This window comes from Adiantum capillus-veneris, chromosome 28, assembly GCF_014529385.1.
Source record: "Adiantum capillus-veneris isolate H3 chromosome 28, ASM1452938v2, whole genome shotgun sequence".
Taxonomy (NCBI): Eukaryota; Viridiplantae; Streptophyta; class Polypodiopsida; order Polypodiales; family Pteridaceae; genus Adiantum; species Adiantum capillus-veneris.
In genome coordinates, this window is record NC_140958.1 from 28888201 (window position 1) to 28906401 (window position 18201).

Genomic DNA, 18201 nt, shown 5'->3' on the forward strand with positions numbered 1-18201 from the left:
TTTTTTTTGTCAAGGGCTATTTTGCCTATCAAAACATGTGCTTTAAAAAAAACTCATGTCATTTGATATGCTAGAATCTCAAAATTGCCTATCATTTTTTGTGTTTATATCTTTAAGTTAACGATATATATGAAAAATTATATAAATTGATTGCATTACACAAAGCATATGAAAGGGTACTTGAAAAATTGCATCTCAAATTTTTTTTTTTATCGGGCCTAGCATGATTCCATACATTATGTTTGTGTTTATCCTATCAAAACACCACTTTGATACTCTTCAATCTTTCATCGCGGTCAATATTTATGATGTAATCTGTAATTCTCTATGGATCAATATGATTATTGTTTCACTTTCATGTTCTTTATTAGTTTCCTTAATTTGGCAGGCCTTGTGATTTTATCAGTTGTTTGACTTTGTGAGACTCTACTTTGAAGATCTCGCACTCACTCTATTGCTCGAGTTTCACATCCCAATACCTGCTTTGCACAAAGCGCGGTTGAAATACAGTACCGTCAGGGTGTGCGCGTCATAGACGAGAGGGTAGTACGCGTGTGGGAACTCAACACCGGTTGTGGAGGAGTGCGCAGTCTGCAAGGGACTTATCTGTTTATGTAGGGCTTGTGCCCGCTTGAGCAAGCGTTGGAGGGTGTCGGGCGAGCTGGATCTGTGGGCCTGGCCTTTTAGAGTGGGCGCATACATATGAAAGGGACTGTGCCAGGCATGATGGTCATTCAAGGTGTTCTGAAGATCAAGGTCATCAAGGGCACCGATCTGGTCGTTCGAGACCTCTTCAGCAGCGATCCATATGTCAAACTCAGTATCGGTGAGCATGTAAGTTATGAGTCTCTTTCTTCTTTTGCCTTTTCGCATTCTCTGGCATGGCTCTTGTGAAGATATAGTGCAATTTGGTTTTGCACTGTTTTTTCTGCACAATTTCCTATTTCTCATACCCGATGGTAAACCATGCCGGTGGGCAGCTCACTTGGGAAGGTTGCTCATGCATTTAGTGAGTGTAAAGACCAAAGGTTCCAAACATAAGCTTCATTGAGCCTCTGTTGGTGGAAACAGGTAAGTGTGTTTGCAAAATGCAGCATCCATCGCTAGTCATTTGTGGGTATTTGCATGGGTTGTAGCTGTATGTGTAGTGGTGTGCATGTGTCTTCTGTTGGATGGGCACTACTTGCAAAGACACACCGGGGGAGAGATGTGCTTGAACATGTTGTGGTCCGCCATCCTTCCAGTATTTCACAAACTGCTGATGTGGTGTGTTCCAAAGACAAAAAATTTCGTTTGTGTGGTGTCCATCTACTCTACCTTAAGTTAAAGTTTCAAGTAAGCCATGAGTACCCTAGTTTATAATATATCTAATTCATGTGCTAGTTTGACATATTGCACAATGTGCATGACCAGTTAGTGTCCATGTGTATATATATACGTTTTATCTTAAAAAAATTTACAAAACCTTTCAGATGGCGTTCGTACATTAATAGAAGCCTCCCAAAACCTTTGAAACCCATTGGAAATTTCCTGTTTTGAAACTACATGGCTACTATGGCTTGCAAATCCCAAGCTTTTGAAGACTACCTTGTGACTTTAACACCTTCCTTTTCTTGCCCATTTGCTCATAACTGCACAGCCATACTGTAAGAGTGGCAAGAGGGACCCACTCGTTGTCCACCATGAAAGCCAAGGCAAGGCCCAAGATGCATGACTCTTTGACTAAACCAACCAACTTCCCTAAGGCTTCACTAAATTGACTCTCAAACAACTCTGCAAACTGCCTAATTGTAACAAACTTGGACACCCTAAGTCTAGATTCTACTGCGACACAACATAGATTCACTTTAAAACAGTTCACAAAAGACGACACGGCCCAGCGTAGTTCCGTGCCAAGAGGTATTGGCCCCAAAGACTGGCGCCCCTTTCGGTTTTTTTTTTAATATTAATCTGTGTGCAAAGTACAAGGGAGTTTGCAGGAACTCACACTCAGACTCTTCGTCTAGATGCTCTGAGTAATGAGGCCCCCATAGACTAATTTATTGTTACAAGCGATGCCCAAAAGCAGAGCCCCAAAATCTCAAACTCAAAAGCTTCAACTCAAAAGCATTATGTCCAAAAGCTGGCCAGCGTAATTTCGGAGATCCGTACGGATTGTCACGTCAGCAAGTCAGTGCGTTTTACGAAAAATTGCCACGCCAGCAGTCAACGCAATTTGTGGGGGTCCGTATAGTCTGCCATGTGTCAGCCTGTCGGCGCCTTTTACGGGCTGTTGCCACGTCATATGTTTTCGAGGGTCTGCCACGTCACTAGTTTGTGACATACCCCCTCTTGAAAGAATTGTAATTTCCCTCGATTACGCCTGCAAAATAGACACAGGCCATAAACTGTCTAAGTAGACACTAACTGTTAGTACCGACGCACTAGACACGATACATCTAGCACTTGTACAAATCGACAGTCACATCACAGGACATCGCTTGACATCACAAGACATCACATGACAAATCACATGCAAATTCATTCTAAATATCAGACCATGATTAATCGGCAATGTATTTAGTAATCGCATCTAGATCCATTCCGGACCTCACGAATGGCCGATTAACTAATCCTTATTGCAATCATGTCTATAGAGATTTATGAGACCAAAATGTTGCAGTCATTTGGTCTTTCAGTTCCTGCACTCAAACAAGTCAAGTACATATCAATTATTTTCATTTTTGGGAATTCTTGTTATAAAGTCATACAACAGTATCCCTGAAACCCAAAAGGGACATAAGTGACTTTAGTATCCCTGAAACCCAAAAGGGACATAAGTGATTTTATTCAAAATCGGGGTAATTCGTTGACAAAGGAGCGGAGTGACTCCCCTTTTGTGTAAACCCGCTGCAAATCGGGGTTCTATCGGAGTAGACTATGCTAAACCGAATGCTTCAAGGTAAAGTTCCAAAATCTGAGGAGTATCTGCTAGGTCCTCCTCCTCCATCCACTTCGCATCCAATGCCGGATAGTTCTTGAACTCAACCAAGAACCGCCTAATCACTTTATCTTTTATCTTTCTGTCCTTGTGTGCCAATATCTGTTCTGGAACGAGTATCTCCTCGCTTTCCTCCACTTCGGGTTGCTCATCAGGCTCCCCATTAACCGACACATCGCCTTTAAAAGGCTTCAATAGACTCACATGAAATGCATTGTGAATCTTCAAGTATCGGGCAGCTTCAACATCAATATATGTGATCCCACAACTTTGGTACATCTTCGTATTGCTGTTTTGACCTGTAATAACCTGTAAATTACCTCTTTTGACCTTAAAACAATCTGTTTTGGCAGTTTTGGTGACCTTTTCGACCCTGGAAGCAAGGGACTTTGCGTTGGAAGCGAAATTGATCGCGGGAGAGCAATTTTAACTTGCTGTCCAGCAGACTGCGCAGGGCTGTTTTGAAACCCTAGGGCTCTGATACCAGTTAAAAGCGCGAAGCAGAGGGTACCGGTAGGTGCGCGTCGCGATGTAGTGCAGGATTGGGGCAACAAGGAGGCAAGAGTGCACAGAGAGCTAGCGTTGGCAATCGAAAGGAGAGAGAGAGAGAGAGAGAGAGAGAGAGAGAGAGAGAGAGAGAGAGAGAGAGAGAGTGTATGATTTGGGGAAAACTCAATTGAGTGAGTTTTTGGGCTTTCCCACTTTTATTATAAGTGACTTTAAAAAATGTGTCCAGGTTCAATGTGAATCTGGACAAAGTATAAAAATATGCAATAGAGGTCATTTAGGGCCTTTAATCCAACAGTCATGATTGTATGAAGGTGGAATCAACTTGCAACAAGCCTGTGTAGGGCGTCCCTCCTTGTGTATGTCACAAACTGCAGCCTCGACTGGGGTGGTCATCAAGAACGGGTTGCTACTCCGTAGAAGGAATACAAAGGGAAGACGAGGACAAGGGTAGCAGCTAGACAAATTAGCCCAACCAAGCCTTCTTGACTAGGGCAGGCGATAGGCTGAGGCAAATAAAGGAAAGGGTGGGAGACGTTGTGTTATGTGCACATGTCTCTATGTGCCGCGTGGACATGCTGCTACTACATCTTTTGGAGCCAAGGTTTGTCTACAGAGTTAAAGGGATTTAGTTACACCATTTTTGTGAGCCTATTTGCATAATCTACATGTTCGGACAAGTCCATCAGCTAGTCTTTCTCAGTTTTTGAACCCTCTTGCATAAATGTTTTGTATATGGTTTGACGGTTGTTATTAAACTTGGGTGGGCATTTGGCATTACGAGCATTTAGATTGAGGTTAGAGGAACCCACGTATCAATTCCCGCGACAATTGGATTCTTGAGTTGGAAGATGTGCGGTAGCTTCACCCAGAAACTAACTCTCTTGATAAATTATAAAGTTTTAGTAAATCATGTCAAAGTCACTTGCCCTACTCAAGGTAGTACTTAAGATACAGGTGTACAAGGGCACAGTTGCATCAGTCTTTGACATGTGATCTGGATCCCTTTTCATGTGCTACATCCTAGCTTTTTCAGCAGGGATCGTCTCCATCCACTTCTGGTGTTTTCTACGGCTGGTCAAAACCAATGTCTCATTAGATGGATTGCCCTAGAGGTGTGGTATTTGCTGTACAAGAATGCGTAGCTAATGCAAGACTTGTCTCAATTTGAATGGATGATGTAGCCGCCATAACTCTTTGGAATGAAGCACCTCCGGGGCTGATTGGATGCACCTTTGTAATCTGGCTAGATGTGGGTTGTGGATGGCCACTACGATGAAGATCCGGGGCTGATTTGCACACCTGATGTACGAGGATTCGAGGGATGACTTCTGGCTGCAAAAACGCAGATTTGAGATGCAGAAACCCAGCAGATCCCACTGTAAGGTGCAGCGGAAGTGAACGTTGAACTTTGCTCAAGATGTGTGCTCTGAACTGTGCTCAAGGGTTCCTTTTACTTATGGAAGGGAGAGCCTTCCGTTCCTTTAGTGAGAGAGTGCAAATGATGCACAAACAAAGTGAATGACAGTGTGAATGAAGGTATTGAGAGTGAGAGATAGAGAGAGAAGAGAATACGACACCAGAATGTTGTCAAAACCTCCTCCAAGGGCCCCACTCTCTATGGCGAGAGAGGTCTACGCTATTGATTGCACAAATCTGGTACAATGGTCTAGATGCAATGGACTGGCCCACGATGTCGACGACAATGATGACGGCGACGAGACGGACTGAAATCTGAAAACGCTGAATTCTGACTCTATGTTGGTGAGGACGGCGATGGTGACAACGCGACGACGATGCACTAAAAACGTAGGTGCTGAAATCTGCGAACAACGGCTGAAACTGCGCTGGCTGATCTGATCGTGCGGCAAGGATCTATTGCGGGAAGGTGAGATCTGCAAGGTTAGGAGCTGTACCTGCGGAGTCTAAGTGCTGAAAACTGAAAACATTGAGCAATAGGTTGAACTTGTCGCCGAGAATCTGCAAACGTTGATGTGACTCTGCACGTGCAAAAACGCTAGGCCTGAATTCTGGGATCGGCCAACGCTAGGGCTGATTCTGCAATCTGCTAACGCTAGGCCTGAAAACTGAAACCGGCCCGTGGTGGGGCGGTAGGCGTTGGCTTTCACCCGAAATTCTTTACTTTAGACACACACACGGAGCACTTTGCAAAGAAAACTTGTGACGGGAATTAACACTTGAATACACACACGGCTCGAAAGCTAGAATGCCCCGAGCAGACGCCGACAACCTGTAGGCCCCAAAATTGGCGCCCCAAAATTCTTTGTTCTTTGAGAGGGAAAATTACAAAGTAAGGTCTTGGGAATTCCTTTACCTGTATCACACTAGATACTACTTGATTTGGCCAAATTTCGGCAGCATAACAACCCCAAAACTTGCACGAAATCAATTCCCCTGCTGGATCTCACTTGCACTGGCGTAAACCCTTTGATTCCTACCCAAAAACAGTAAATTCATTCCAGCCCTAAACAGTCCCCGAACCGTTCTCTGCCAGTGGGGCACGATTCCCAAAGGTTCTGGCGTCTGTATGGCTGAAAAACAGTCAATTTTCTGCGCATACACAACGCTGAATTTGCACCTGTACGGTGAGGTTATGACCCTCACCAGTGCCTGCTTTGGAGTAGCAACTAGCTACCCCTGTTCCTGCTCAAGGAGGCTCTTGCCTCAGCACAAAAGCATGAACCCACACAGCTGTACATCAGTCAAATGAAGAGCCCTCTTGTGGGGCATCACATAACTGCACGTAGGGGAGAGAGAGAGCAGTGTGTAGTGTGCAAGGCATCACTCCTAGCACCACACTGTACATGGGAGGGAAAGAAAGCACTCCATAGCTCTTAACCTTGACAGGTTCTCAATGAGGCATCCCCCTAGCATAAATCGAGCGCCCCCTCTTCTGCCCTTAACCTGTAATGCATCTGTGGACAAATAGATGCAAAACTTGCGTATCGCTGAAAACGCAGCAAAACAGCCCTATAAACACGCATCTGATGCCTTCCAATGCTGAAAACGAGCCTCTCGAACCTAGATAAAGTCATGGGAAGCTCAAAAATGGAGAGAAATGGCTGAAAATCAGTGTTAACAGCCTCCAAAACTGCTCTAAAAAGTCAGTTACGAGTTTTGTTCTCCCAAACTTGGTAAATTGGCCAAAAAGTGCCACTTGGCACTCATGCATGCAATTTCCCCGCATTCGGCTTCCTGCTTAAAAATCTCTGAACTGTTGCATCAATTGACTTTGCAGCAGAGTAATAAAATGTTCCCCTTGTCATTCTGATGCTAATGACACGAATAGATTTCATGGCCCAAAATAGCAGTTCCCTAAATTTTAGGAGATGCTTCCGTTGGGCTCCCACTGGTCTTCTGACCATCTATCCCCATTGGGACCGCATCCAAAAGTGCAATGTGGCCCAACTGTCAGGTATTTTCTGTTGGTGATCCCACCTTGACTTTATGCCTTTATTGAGTTCACTTCCTAGTATCCACCAACTTGCTAAGTGCGACGAGGGGACCTACATGATCTTGAACTGAGCCTAGACATCCTTTTACTTTATGAGTTCCATTGCCGACCAACTTCCCGTCTACGGGTGAAACTACCGTTCACATTGGCCATACATTGTCCGACCATTTGCAACTTCAAAAAGAGGGTCTCAGAAACTAAACAAGAATCATTGGAAAGAAACCAACAACTAAGGTTAGCAGTTGCCACGTCCTCGTGACAAAAACTCTGGTCACTCTGTAGCAAAAAGCCAAGGCTGATCTGCAATAGAAAACGTTGGTTGGTCTCGATGGCTGAAAACGCTGGGGAGTTCCGCCGGTCTTGCTGAGAAGGTGCACTGCCAGATACGGGATCTCTGCTACCTGTTCTGCCAGAAAGTGCTAGCGCTAGTTTCCTAGGGTTAGATGTGCACGTGACACCCACGCTCGATGTAGGGCTGAACATGCAACAAAGAATAGATCTCAACAAACCCATCTCCAGCTTCTTCTTTGCTTTCCTGCTGTTTGCCTTGTCTAAGGAGACAGCATCTGCATAACTTTCCACATCGGCAAGCTCGACCTTCTCTCTAATCTTTGGATGTAGACACTCCAAAAACCTCCCTAACTTGAAGTAGTCGTTGCCTCGATATTGTGTAGCAAATTCTAAGTGCTGCCAAATATCTTCAAATTGCTTTAAAAAGTTGTAAACTCACCGCTTACATCTTGCTTCAAAACCTTAAGTTTTGCATCCAATTCTGCAGGCGAATTCCTGTGCTGGAAGTCATCAATAAACCGAGCTCGAACCACCTTCCATGACTGCCGATCAGGAACTTCCAACCCCTCGAACCAAGCTTTGGCTTTCCCTCGCATCACCAGCGGCACAGCCCTTGACTTGGCTTCGTCGGTCACCATCCGCATTGACAACATCCAGAGCTCCACATCTGACATCCAATCTTCAGCATCTTGCTCACCTGAGAACACTAACTCACAATCTGGCATCATGTTATTGAACCAAGACATCACTTGAGCGATCGGTGTGATCCTCAGTGGGGGCACCACTGATGGGATGGGGAAACGAGAAAACCACCAACACACTTAGTGAATGCCTCTCTATAGCCGAGTGATCTCACAGCACCCCTATCCCCTATTTAACAGACACTGAGATACCCACTCTGCAAACTGATTGCTGTCTAGGCCCAACCCAACCGACCCACACTGTATACACCCGGTCGCAAAGCATGCAATCAATTATCTCGACCTATGACCCTTGATAGCATTATACACTCACATGTAAGTAGTCCCAATACCCACAAACACCCCAAGGGCCAAGACCATCGGTAGACTCAAACTTTCCCGCTAACCATCATGCTCAAGATACCCACCACAATCATATGGGAAGCACTTGCTCAATCAACACTGACTAGAAGCACACATGCACTGATGCACCATTGAACACAGATGCAAGAGAGAGCTAACATTGGTTTGGGAAAAGACCAAAACAATATCATGACAAAATGTCCCGATAAGGGATGCACAATGGTAGTACTTCAAAGATGTTAATAATACTCTTCTTTCAATGCTTTTTTGACTTGCTGCAGTGTGCCTCCTTGCCACAGACTTCAACTATGGCTCTTGGCCTTTCTTGATTTCGGCATCCTCATAGCTCGCCCTTATTATCTTGCGACGGACTGACCGCCTCTTGCTCTGGTAGCAGCCACTTGCTGGCTCTCTTGCATGCACTCTCCACCTTGGCCTCCGTTCCTGGCTACTGCATGTGACACACCGCCATGCTCACCTGCCCTTAAACTAGCGCTCTCAAGAGCTTCTCCCGATTCAGCCCTGATCCTCCGGTCTGTGCTCCTCTTCAAAGCTCACGGTCCTGCTCTTCCTTTGACCCCCTCCATTTTGCAGCACCTTAGCCCTCTGCTGCAGCCCCTCCAATTGCTTGCTCATGGCCCCCAACACAGATGGCGCTCCACCCACATGATTCTCCTGCTCGCCATGCAGCACCTCTCCCGGTCCTCGAGTACCGCCCCCAGATGGCTTCCACCTTGTGCTCCTCTTGAAGCCCGCCATCCCCTGCAGCTCTCGGCCCTCCTGTGCTCTCCCCAAGGGCAGCTCTTCACCTCGCTATTGGCCGCCTTCTGCAAAACTCCCCTCTTCCCATGCAATGGCAGCGTTTTAAATAGCCGCCACTGGCCTCACCTTCCCATGCACGCCCTCGTTGCACTGCAGACTCCCCTCCACGTCTGCCAGTAGTAGTAGCGCCATCCTTCAACCATGCAGAACTGGACTCGTTTTTTTCTTTATTAATAGCTTAAAAACAACTTTGGGCCTTCAAAAAAACTTTGGGCTTGGTCCCCTTGCACACGCCAAAAATTGCCAAGCTTATGTTTGCTTAAAAAAGCTTGCTTTTCTTCCTCAAACTTTAGAGCTCCTGTGGACATAGCCAACCTCATAAAAGTGGCCCTCGAATGTCAGCCATCAACCCGCAATTACCCAAGGAGCTCGAGCTTGCCAAATTGGAGTACCCATTTTGCATACATAGCAAGTCCCGCTTTGGAGATAAATCCATCGACCTTTGGCACCTTCAAGCTCTCTGACCAGGTAAGTTGGAAAAGCATCTTTGACCCGCAAAACACCACATCCGGCATACACATCCTGGCAAGTAGAGCCTCCTGCAGATACTTCAATCAAAATCCCATATCATAAACTCCGTAGCACCTGCATCCAGCACCCCTTGCCTCGGTCCTAACCTTGTGATATAAACATTTACTCCTGTCACCTGTGATAGGAAGAAACAATTGCAGCTTCCACTAGAAAGTGCTCCATCTCGGTGTACCTCTCTCCTAGCACCATCAAATACTTGCCCAATATCCCTGTTATTTGCCTGCAAACAGCCATGCTTGGGCTTCTTGCACTTCCATATGTCGACACAGTTTGGCTATACCAACGTGGCTGCCCGAGAGTAGAAACCCTAATCCTAATTTCTGCCAAAAACCCTACCTGCTGAAACCCTAATTTTGGAAACCCTAACCCTAAAACTTGCAAATCCTAGTTCTGAAAACCCTAACCCTAAAACCTGCAAACCCTAATTCTGCTGCCAAAAACCCTAAAATTGCAAAAACCCTAACCCGAACCCTAAGGGCAGCAGGAAGATTTCCGCATTTTGCGTTGGCTGATGACGTGGCAGGTTGTACGGATTTCCGTGATTTATGCTGGCAGCTTTTTGGCTTTGCTTTTGGACCAGAAGCTTTTGAGTTTTGAAGGCTTTTCATTGTAATTCCTTTTTAGGCCAAGGGCCTTTAAATATGAGGTTAGGACTCATTCTCTGGCATGCTTCCTGGAGAAGGTGCAGAGTCTGGAGTACCGGCTTGTATTGTGTTGATGCAATATAAAGAAATACCGAAAGAGGCGCCAAGGTTTGGGGCCAATACTCTCTGGGGTGGAATTCCGCCACACCGTGTCGCTTGTCGTCTCTCTCTATGAGTTCAGTTGTTATTTGAAGTGCTTAAAGTTGTTCAGTCCGTTCTTTTCTATTGTCACGTGGTGCCCGCCTTGTGACATGTCCTAAAGATGGTTAAGAGGGCAAGAAGCCTCAGGCTCATCTTGACTTTTGTCTCACCCACTTTGAACACCCACTTTAGAATAGCATAGTGCGGTTTCTTATTTCAATGATCCAATCACAAACATGCACAAGAGTTTCGCTAGCCATGTTTAAGATCACACTAATTTCACTGAAATAGCAGTTGTTTGCACTCCTATTGGTGACCAAGACTAATGTTTTATAATAATACGTGTTTGATTTGAGATTGGATCCTCTTGATTAAAATTCCTGTTGTTTGGGTGCAATCATGTTATTGACTCCCTTCTGTTTTCCCCCAAGTTTACACAGCATTAGCCCGTGGAGTATATGCACTAGGCTATTTGAATTGCATCAAATAAGGATTTTGAACTGTGTGTTTGAAAGTGCTGATCAAGAACATATTGATTTCTTAAACTCAGTTTCAAACGAAGTACATACTGCATTCCTGGTTGTTGTATAGCTTGCTTGGGGGCTTTCGTGGGAGAGGTTTTCAAATTTCTACTTGGTTGCAGTCTCCTGCAAGAAGGGATCAATGGATCTAGAGTAGCACACATCTATTCTTATAAATTTTTTGGGTGTGTATGCAGGAGGTGAAGACAAGAGTCATAAGAAATGACTTAAATCCAAAGTGGAATGAGGAGCTTACACTCGCTGTTCCAGATCCTCCATTACCTTTGAAGCTTGTAAGTGTGCTTCACACATTACCTCAAAACTGTTGGGAGCTCTGTTTGCTATCAAATTTATGGGGTACTTCGAAGATTATGAAACACTTGAGGTGCACTCCATATTTTACTTAAATAAGTTTAAATTCAACAGTCTGCCCTTCATTAATGTTGTGAATACTTCATAATTCAACAAGAATAAGCCCATATACACACTCCCCACCAGAAATCAAGAGATGCTATAGGGGCCGGGAACTCTGAATGACTATCCTACGCCTTTGCTGATAGCTTTGATTATGTGGTTATGGATTATGTGCGGTTATTTATTGATTCTTTCAGTGCTAGGCTTCATTATGGCTGAGTTTGCCCTTGATCTTCGGAGTCATGACAGAAAGTACGTTGAACTTTGTGTTGATGTATGCTTATGTCTGTGCGCGTGTGTTGTGTGTTGTGTTTGGGAGCATATGCTAGTGACTAGTTCTACACCCACTATTGGGCACTGACAACGTTAAGTGGGGATGTCGTGGTATTTAGTCAATACTATGCATGATGGAGCTGATGGTTATATTGTCTTGTGGGTGACTACCATGGGTCTATACCTTGCACTTTCCTTTAAGGGTGAATCTGGGCTTATCCTGGATTCATCTAGGTATATGGATTATAAAAGGCAAAGTAGCTTCTGCTGCTGATTCAGTGCAATTTTGCATGCACTGCCGCTGATTTCTCTCTTTACTCCCCCTTCTGTGTTGCTATTGTTGAGTAATTCTCCATTGACATCTAGAGATTCATGCAACATTTCTTGTAGAATTTAGTGTTCCCACTAGTGCAAATAGTCTGTCAAGAATCTATTTCCCTCCCACTCATGCTGAAGAGAGATTTAGGGTGTTATTGTTCTTTTAACTAGTGATCCCAGCCCATGTTTTCCTTAGAAGGAACAGTCTTGTAAGTTTGCTCGATCGAATTTAAAGAGCGTCCCCCGCCCCCCCCCCCCCCCCCCCCACCCCCACACACACACACACAAAACTCCTTTTTTTTTTCAAAAAAATGTTGCTTGCGTTTCATTTTTGTACAAGTCAGAAGGGAGACCAATAAACTTCTATTCTTCCATTTATTAAAATGAAGCTTCATTCTTGGACACAGCCTGTACAAAATTACATAACAAATATTATTCCTTGTCTTTGATCAAAGGTCTCCTCGTGCACACACAAAATCCCTGTTTTTTTTTCGATTGCTAATGCCTTGTTCTTTCCTATAGTATGTACTGGACAGGGACATGTTCAAAGCTGATGATAAGATGGGAGATGCTGAGATAGACCTGCGTACTTTGGTAGCTGCGGCCAAGCTCAAAGCGGGATTGCAGTTCCAAGAAGGCATGAACATCCGCAAGATCGTGGCTACCAATGACAATCATTTTGCAACAGATAGTGTAATCAAATTCAAGGACGGACATATTGTGCAGGAAATATGCATCAAGCTACAGAATGTGGAGAAGGGTCAGATTGAACTAGAGTTGAGGTGGCAGCCCCGTGACCCTTGACATGCAAAGTCTGCTTACTTTGCTTGTGTCCATCTTGGCTAGCCTGTAATTATAAGTAACGGTTGGGGTCATTGTTTAGGAGCTGTAATTATACAAATTAAGTGTGCTGTTGGCTGATTTGATTGATTCAAAAGGGCAATGATGTGCTGTTTTGTGTGTTGTGGGTCATGTATGTATGTATGTATATATATGTGTGCGTGCACGTGTGCTGTGCCTTTTGTCAGGCACCCTGAGCCAAAGGATGCCCTTTGAAACTATACCATCTGTCAGCAGTGGTCCTTGTAGATATGAAGATGAGTCTTCGTTCTGAATTTTCGTTCTTTTTTCATCAGAATGTGGCATTGGGTTAGTGGTCACCAAGTCCTGATTTCTTGGAATATTCAGAGAAAGAGAAGGAAGGAAAAGGTCTCTCCTTCATCTAAAACCTCAAGTGATTCAAAGAGAAAGAGAAGGAAGGAAAAGGTCTCTCCATCATCTAAAACCTCAAGTGATTCAAAGAGTGAATCATCCCTAAGGAAACGGGCTTTCAAGGGGCCTAAGCGTAGAGGGCTATCTTATTGGGTATGCTGTGATTATGGAGATTCCAAACTTGGGGAAACTGTACTTAGCTGCTGTCGCTTATACAGATTATGGCAAATTTGGTCCTCAAAAGATTGTCAAGTTCATAATGGGAAACAGAAGGAAGGTCTTGGATGACTTGAATCACATATGGGCATGTGCGCACACACATACATGTGTATGTACATATTTCAATGTATATGTATATACACGTATATACACGTGTATACGTGATACACGTGTATATGTCTATACATCTGTATATATATGCATACACACACACACACACACACACACACACACGTTTATACAGATCTGTAGATAATGTGTTACTGGTTGCAAGTCGTCTCACCCTCTAGCAGGGTGTGTACTGCTTTGCCCTTGTAGTTTGTAAATGCCTGTTATTCTGGATTTAGCTAGAGTATGCTGGAGATTTTCTTCAATGTCATTGTATTCTTTCTCCTTATCTGGGTTGTTCTGGTATGAAAGAACTTAACTTGTGTCTTGCAGTTGCCCTGTGGTTGAACTTTTGTGATACCATCCTCTCCTTTTTTGTCTGCCCTTGTTTGTTTTTGACAATGGCCTAGCAGTGCCAAAATAAAAAACCCAAAAAAAAAAACTTTTCAGCCTTCAATATTCTATTGCGAACTAATCCGAGGGTGGGGCTTTACTACATCTAGATTATTCACTGGAATTTATATTTGTAACTGCAATGCCCAAATCTTGACTCTGAAAATCACAACCTAGATTTTTTCTTTTTAAAACCAAAAATTTATATTTGTATAGGTGACTGTTTGTTTTGATCCTTGAATTATGACCCTTGGATGAGCATATGCGATTAAGGTTCCCTCTCCTAATGCTCCCTCTGCTCTTCAAAAAAGTGAGAAAACCCCCCACAATTCAAACTCTCTAGATTTATAGGTTAAAATTCAAAAACACATTTTCGTATTCTTAGAAATTGGCCATTGTTTATGCAATCAACGATACACCACCAAGGATGAATATACACATCACCAAAAGCATGTGGGTTATGCAAAAATCCTCATAGATGGTGGTTAAAGATGCAAATTGCGTGTAAGGTCACTATTGAAAAGAAAAGCTTTGGGGAACTTTCTTAGTTTTCTTAAGGTTATAAATTAAAGCATTTGCTGGTATTTACACTAAAAGTTTCTTTGAGACGAGTTTGAAGTTTAGTGTGACTTGACAACTATCTTATGAAAGAGTGTGGTCACAGACTAGTCATTGTTGGAGCAAATGAATGTCATTGTTGTAAGGGAGAGCTTGCCTTAAGATTGGGGTTTTGGAAGCCCATATAGCTAGTCATTGTTGGAGCAAATGATCTTGTCATTGTTGGAAGGGGGAACTTGCCTTACATTGGTATAGAGCATCGACTTTGTGTTTTGCTGTTAAAATTTTTTATAGTCAACATAAATCTAAACATGAATGAATCCATTAATCCAAGAGTTTTTTTTTGCAAATTGCTTATGCCAAAAGCGTCATCAAGGTACATAATGCCTTGGATAGATTTTTTTTCAAAATCCCTAGAGGTTCTTGAACAGTACACATGTGAGATTAATCCTTTAGTGCTTGATTTGGAGGAGAATGGAATGAATTCACCAAAAGTAGATAAATGCTAACATTTATGCAATATTAAATGCATATCTAGAAATGAATAAGTGCCTTTGTGATGCCAAAAAATTTTGAGTTTTGCAAGAAAGATGTAGTAATATAGCTTGCACATAATTGAAGCAAACATAACCTAATATGGATTCTTAACGCGCTTACGTTTCATACATTACACGACACATGTTGCCTTCTTTAGCAACTATTATATTAATAATTGTGGTAAATCACTCAACAAACATAGTCTAGAAAATAAGAAATTTGAGAAGTGCATAAGATTCGGATTTCAATACCATGGCTCTCCTTGAAAGCAGCTTGTATCAAATGATGAATTTGAGAGATCACATGTATGTTGGGAATTTTCATGACGCATTCTTGATTAAGGAGATGAGGAAAAAATAGGTAGAAAGACCTTTGAAAGTGGTGGAAATTGATGGTATGTATGGCTATGTTGGTGTCAAAATGGTAAGTGGCGCGAGAGAAATAGTTAGATGGTACATCTCTCTGTTGAATAGCAAAGAGGAGTGTCCATTTTGAACAAACTGATGCTTTTTGTTACCATATACATGTGGTAGTGATGTGTGTGAACACACTAGGACCGCCGGGGCATTTTTTCCCTCTTTAGGAGGTTTTCCCCCCCGAGCATTGTATATACGCCCATCACTCGAGGGCTATCTATTTTTCCATTACACACTAAGTAAGTAACACACTCTCTATTGTGTGCCTTGAGCTTCCTTCATCTTCTCCAAGTTGTGTGCATTTCTCTGCAACCCTAATTCCAACAATCGGTATCAGAGCAGGTTACGTCCTTCTGGGCTTAGTCGCCAGCTGCTTCAGCACACACGTGCTGACTTTCTCCGATTACAGTGAGGTTTGGCGAGCGTTCGCAGGTTGACAAATATTTTGGGTAAGCTCGTAGAGCTTAGTCTGCACAGATTTCTGATTCCGGCTCATTTTGGCCTCCGTTTTCACTACAGACAGGTCTGCACAGGCAAATTGTCATTTTGTGCAGAATTTTTGTTAGTGTCGATTTCTGCATAACAAGTGCCTTACAGTATTCTACGGTTTGTGCTATATGGCACGTGTTGTTCCCGCTCCATTTCTCCTATTTTCGGGCAGTTTTCACATCAGGTGCAACGTTTACCATGGCTGACAACACACAGATGTGTTCAAGATGTTTGCTGCTGAGGACAGGTTGGATGGGGACAATTACCCTATGTGGGCTTACATGATGCAACATGTTCTTGTGTCAAAGGGCGTCTGGAATATTGTGCAGGGAATTGATGTACGTCCCGGTTCGGAGGATGCAGGCGATGTTGAGGATGTTGCAGGTCTTGCTGCAAGGATTGCTACTATTAGAGTTGTTTTGCCTACGGCATAACAATCTCGTTGGGATGTAAAGGATGCGTAGGCTCATGCATTGATTGCGTTGTCTGTGAAGAGCACCATTTTCCTCATATCCCTTCAGAAAAATCTGCAAAACAGGCTTGAGATATTTTGGCTGGTCTTTATGCAAGTCGCAATGAGGCTAAAATTGCTTTGTTGCGTAAAGAGTTGGAGTCAAAGATTATGCATGAGGAAGGTGATATGGACACTTTCCTTGCTAGTGTCAAGGATATCAATGAGCAACTTATTTCTGTAGGTGAAGTCATTTTAGACAGTTCCCTTGTGCAGACTGTTCTTGATGCCTTACCAGATTCTTATCAGACTTTTGCTAGTACTTGGAGACTGATGACCCAAGGAAATCCTAAAGTTGTCAAGTTTAATGCATTATGCACATTGTTGTTGCAAGAGTCACTTTCCAGAAAAAACAGGACTAGACAGCGTGCAGTTGAACAGACTTTTATTGCTTCTCAAAGAAAGGGTGGTTTCAGCAATGCAACCGCTTCTTATGGTTCTGGTGCGAGTGGCAAAACTGTTCCTAATTCTGCTGGCAGCACTTCGTCTGGCAATTCGGGTGATAAGGGCAAAAAGAAAATGCATGCCATTATTGTAAAGCTAATGATCACTTGATCAAGTCGTGTCCTAAGTTGAAGGCCAAAGAGGCTAAGAAGGAAGAGTGTGGTTCCACTGCAAATGCTGGTTCCACTACAAATCCTGCCATTGTTGAGTCTTCAGTGAAAGGAGACTGTGTTGCTGATGTTGATGCAGAATGGTCTTTTAGCGCAGAGTGAACTTACAATCCTAATGTCCATGATGCATGCTTATCAGTTGCTGCAGATTCACATGTGTGGTATTTCGACAGTGGTGCTACAAAGCACATTACCTCACATCGTGAATTGTTTACCTCTCTCGAGTCTATCCCTCATGGGAATTTAGTCACTTGTGCCAACAATGCCTCTTATCCGGTTCAGGGAGTTGGAAAGATTGTGCTTACTGCAGCAAATAGCAGTTCCTTCACACTTGTTGATGCACTTTATGTACCTGGGATCAAGAAGAATCTCTTGTCTATATCCGCACTTCCTAGACTTGGACTTGTAGTCAAATTTGTGGATGACAAATGTACAGTTCATGATCTCAGTTTTGGTGATAAAATTGTTGCATATGGCCTTTTGTGCCGTGGGCTGTATAAGCTCACTTTGTATGACAAGTGCGGACAAAATTTTGCAAATGCTATTGCAGATTCAAGGGCTATTTCAGATGCAAAACTTTGGCATGCACGTTTTGGTCATCTGAATTTTGCCAGTTTGCTGCGTTTGCAGAAATATGATATGGTTGCTTCTTTGCCGCCTCTTCAAGCACCTGTCAAACATGTTTGTGAAGGCTGTATTTTGGGTAATATGCAGCGTTCTAAGTTTTCAAAGGATGGTTTATTTCGGGCCACATGCAGGTTGCAGCTTGTGCATAGTGATGTTTGTGGGCCCATGCAAACTCCGTCCTTGGGCAACCTTGGGCAATTACCTTTACTTCGTGAATTTCATTGATGATTACTCCAGGTATGCATGGGTATTTCCGCTTAAAGCGAAGTCCAAAGTTTTTATGTGCTTCAAACAATTTCTAGCTATGGCTGAAAATGTCTCGAAATGTACTATGGGCACCCTCCGTTCCGATCGAGGGGGGGAGTATATGTCCCATGAATTTAATGCATTTCTGGCTAGTCATGGGATAAAACACCAATGTACAGTGCCATATACACCTCAGTAAAATGGTGTTGCTGAGAGGAAAAACAGGTCACTGACGGAAATCGCACGATGTATGGTCAAAAGTCAAGCTTTGCCGCATTCTTTTTGGCTTGAGGCCATCATGTGTGCCACTT

General features: G+C 43.5%; 2 protein-coding genes across 2 annotated transcripts; one reads left to right on the forward strand and one right to left on the reverse strand.

Moving 5' to 3' along the window:
* The first annotated feature begins 429 nt into the window (after positions 1-429).
* On the forward strand, positions 430-12881 carry LOC147420220 (putative ADP-ribosylation factor GTPase-activating protein AGD11). Its single transcript, XM_086504148.1, has 3 exons — positions 430-834; positions 11153-11248; positions 12483-12881. The coding sequence occupies exons 1-3, from the start codon at positions 703-705 to the stop codon at positions 12762-12764; spliced, it is 510 nt and encodes a 169-aa protein (XP_086360274.1). The 5' UTR covers positions 430-702; the 3' UTR covers positions 12765-12881.
* On the reverse strand, positions 3630-11132 carry LOC147420221 (uncharacterized). Its single transcript, XM_086504149.1, has one exon. The coding sequence runs from the start codon at positions 7997-7999 to the stop codon at positions 7673-7675; it is 327 nt and encodes a 108-aa protein (XP_086360275.1). The 5' UTR covers positions 8000-11132; the 3' UTR covers positions 3630-7672.
* Positions 12882-18201: the final 5320 nt, after the last annotated feature.

Bases quoted from the DNA above. Each gene is read 5' to 3' on its own strand.
- LOC147420221 (XM_086504149.1), bottom strand. From the start codon at position 7,999: ATGTCTTGGTTCAATAACATGATGCCAGATTGTGAGTTAGTGTTCTCA.
- LOC147420220 (XM_086504148.1), top strand. From the start codon at position 703: ATGAAAGGGACTGTGCCAGGCATGATGGTCATTCAAGGTGTTCTGAAG. The intron at 835-11,152 runs GTAAGTTATGAG...GTGTGTATGCAG, and splicing joins AACTCAGTATCGGTGAGCAT to GAGGTGAAGACAAGAGTCAT. The intron at 11,249-12,482 runs GTAAGTGTGCTT...TCTTTCCTATAG, and splicing joins CTCCATTACCTTTGAAGCTT to TATGTACTGGACAGGGACAT.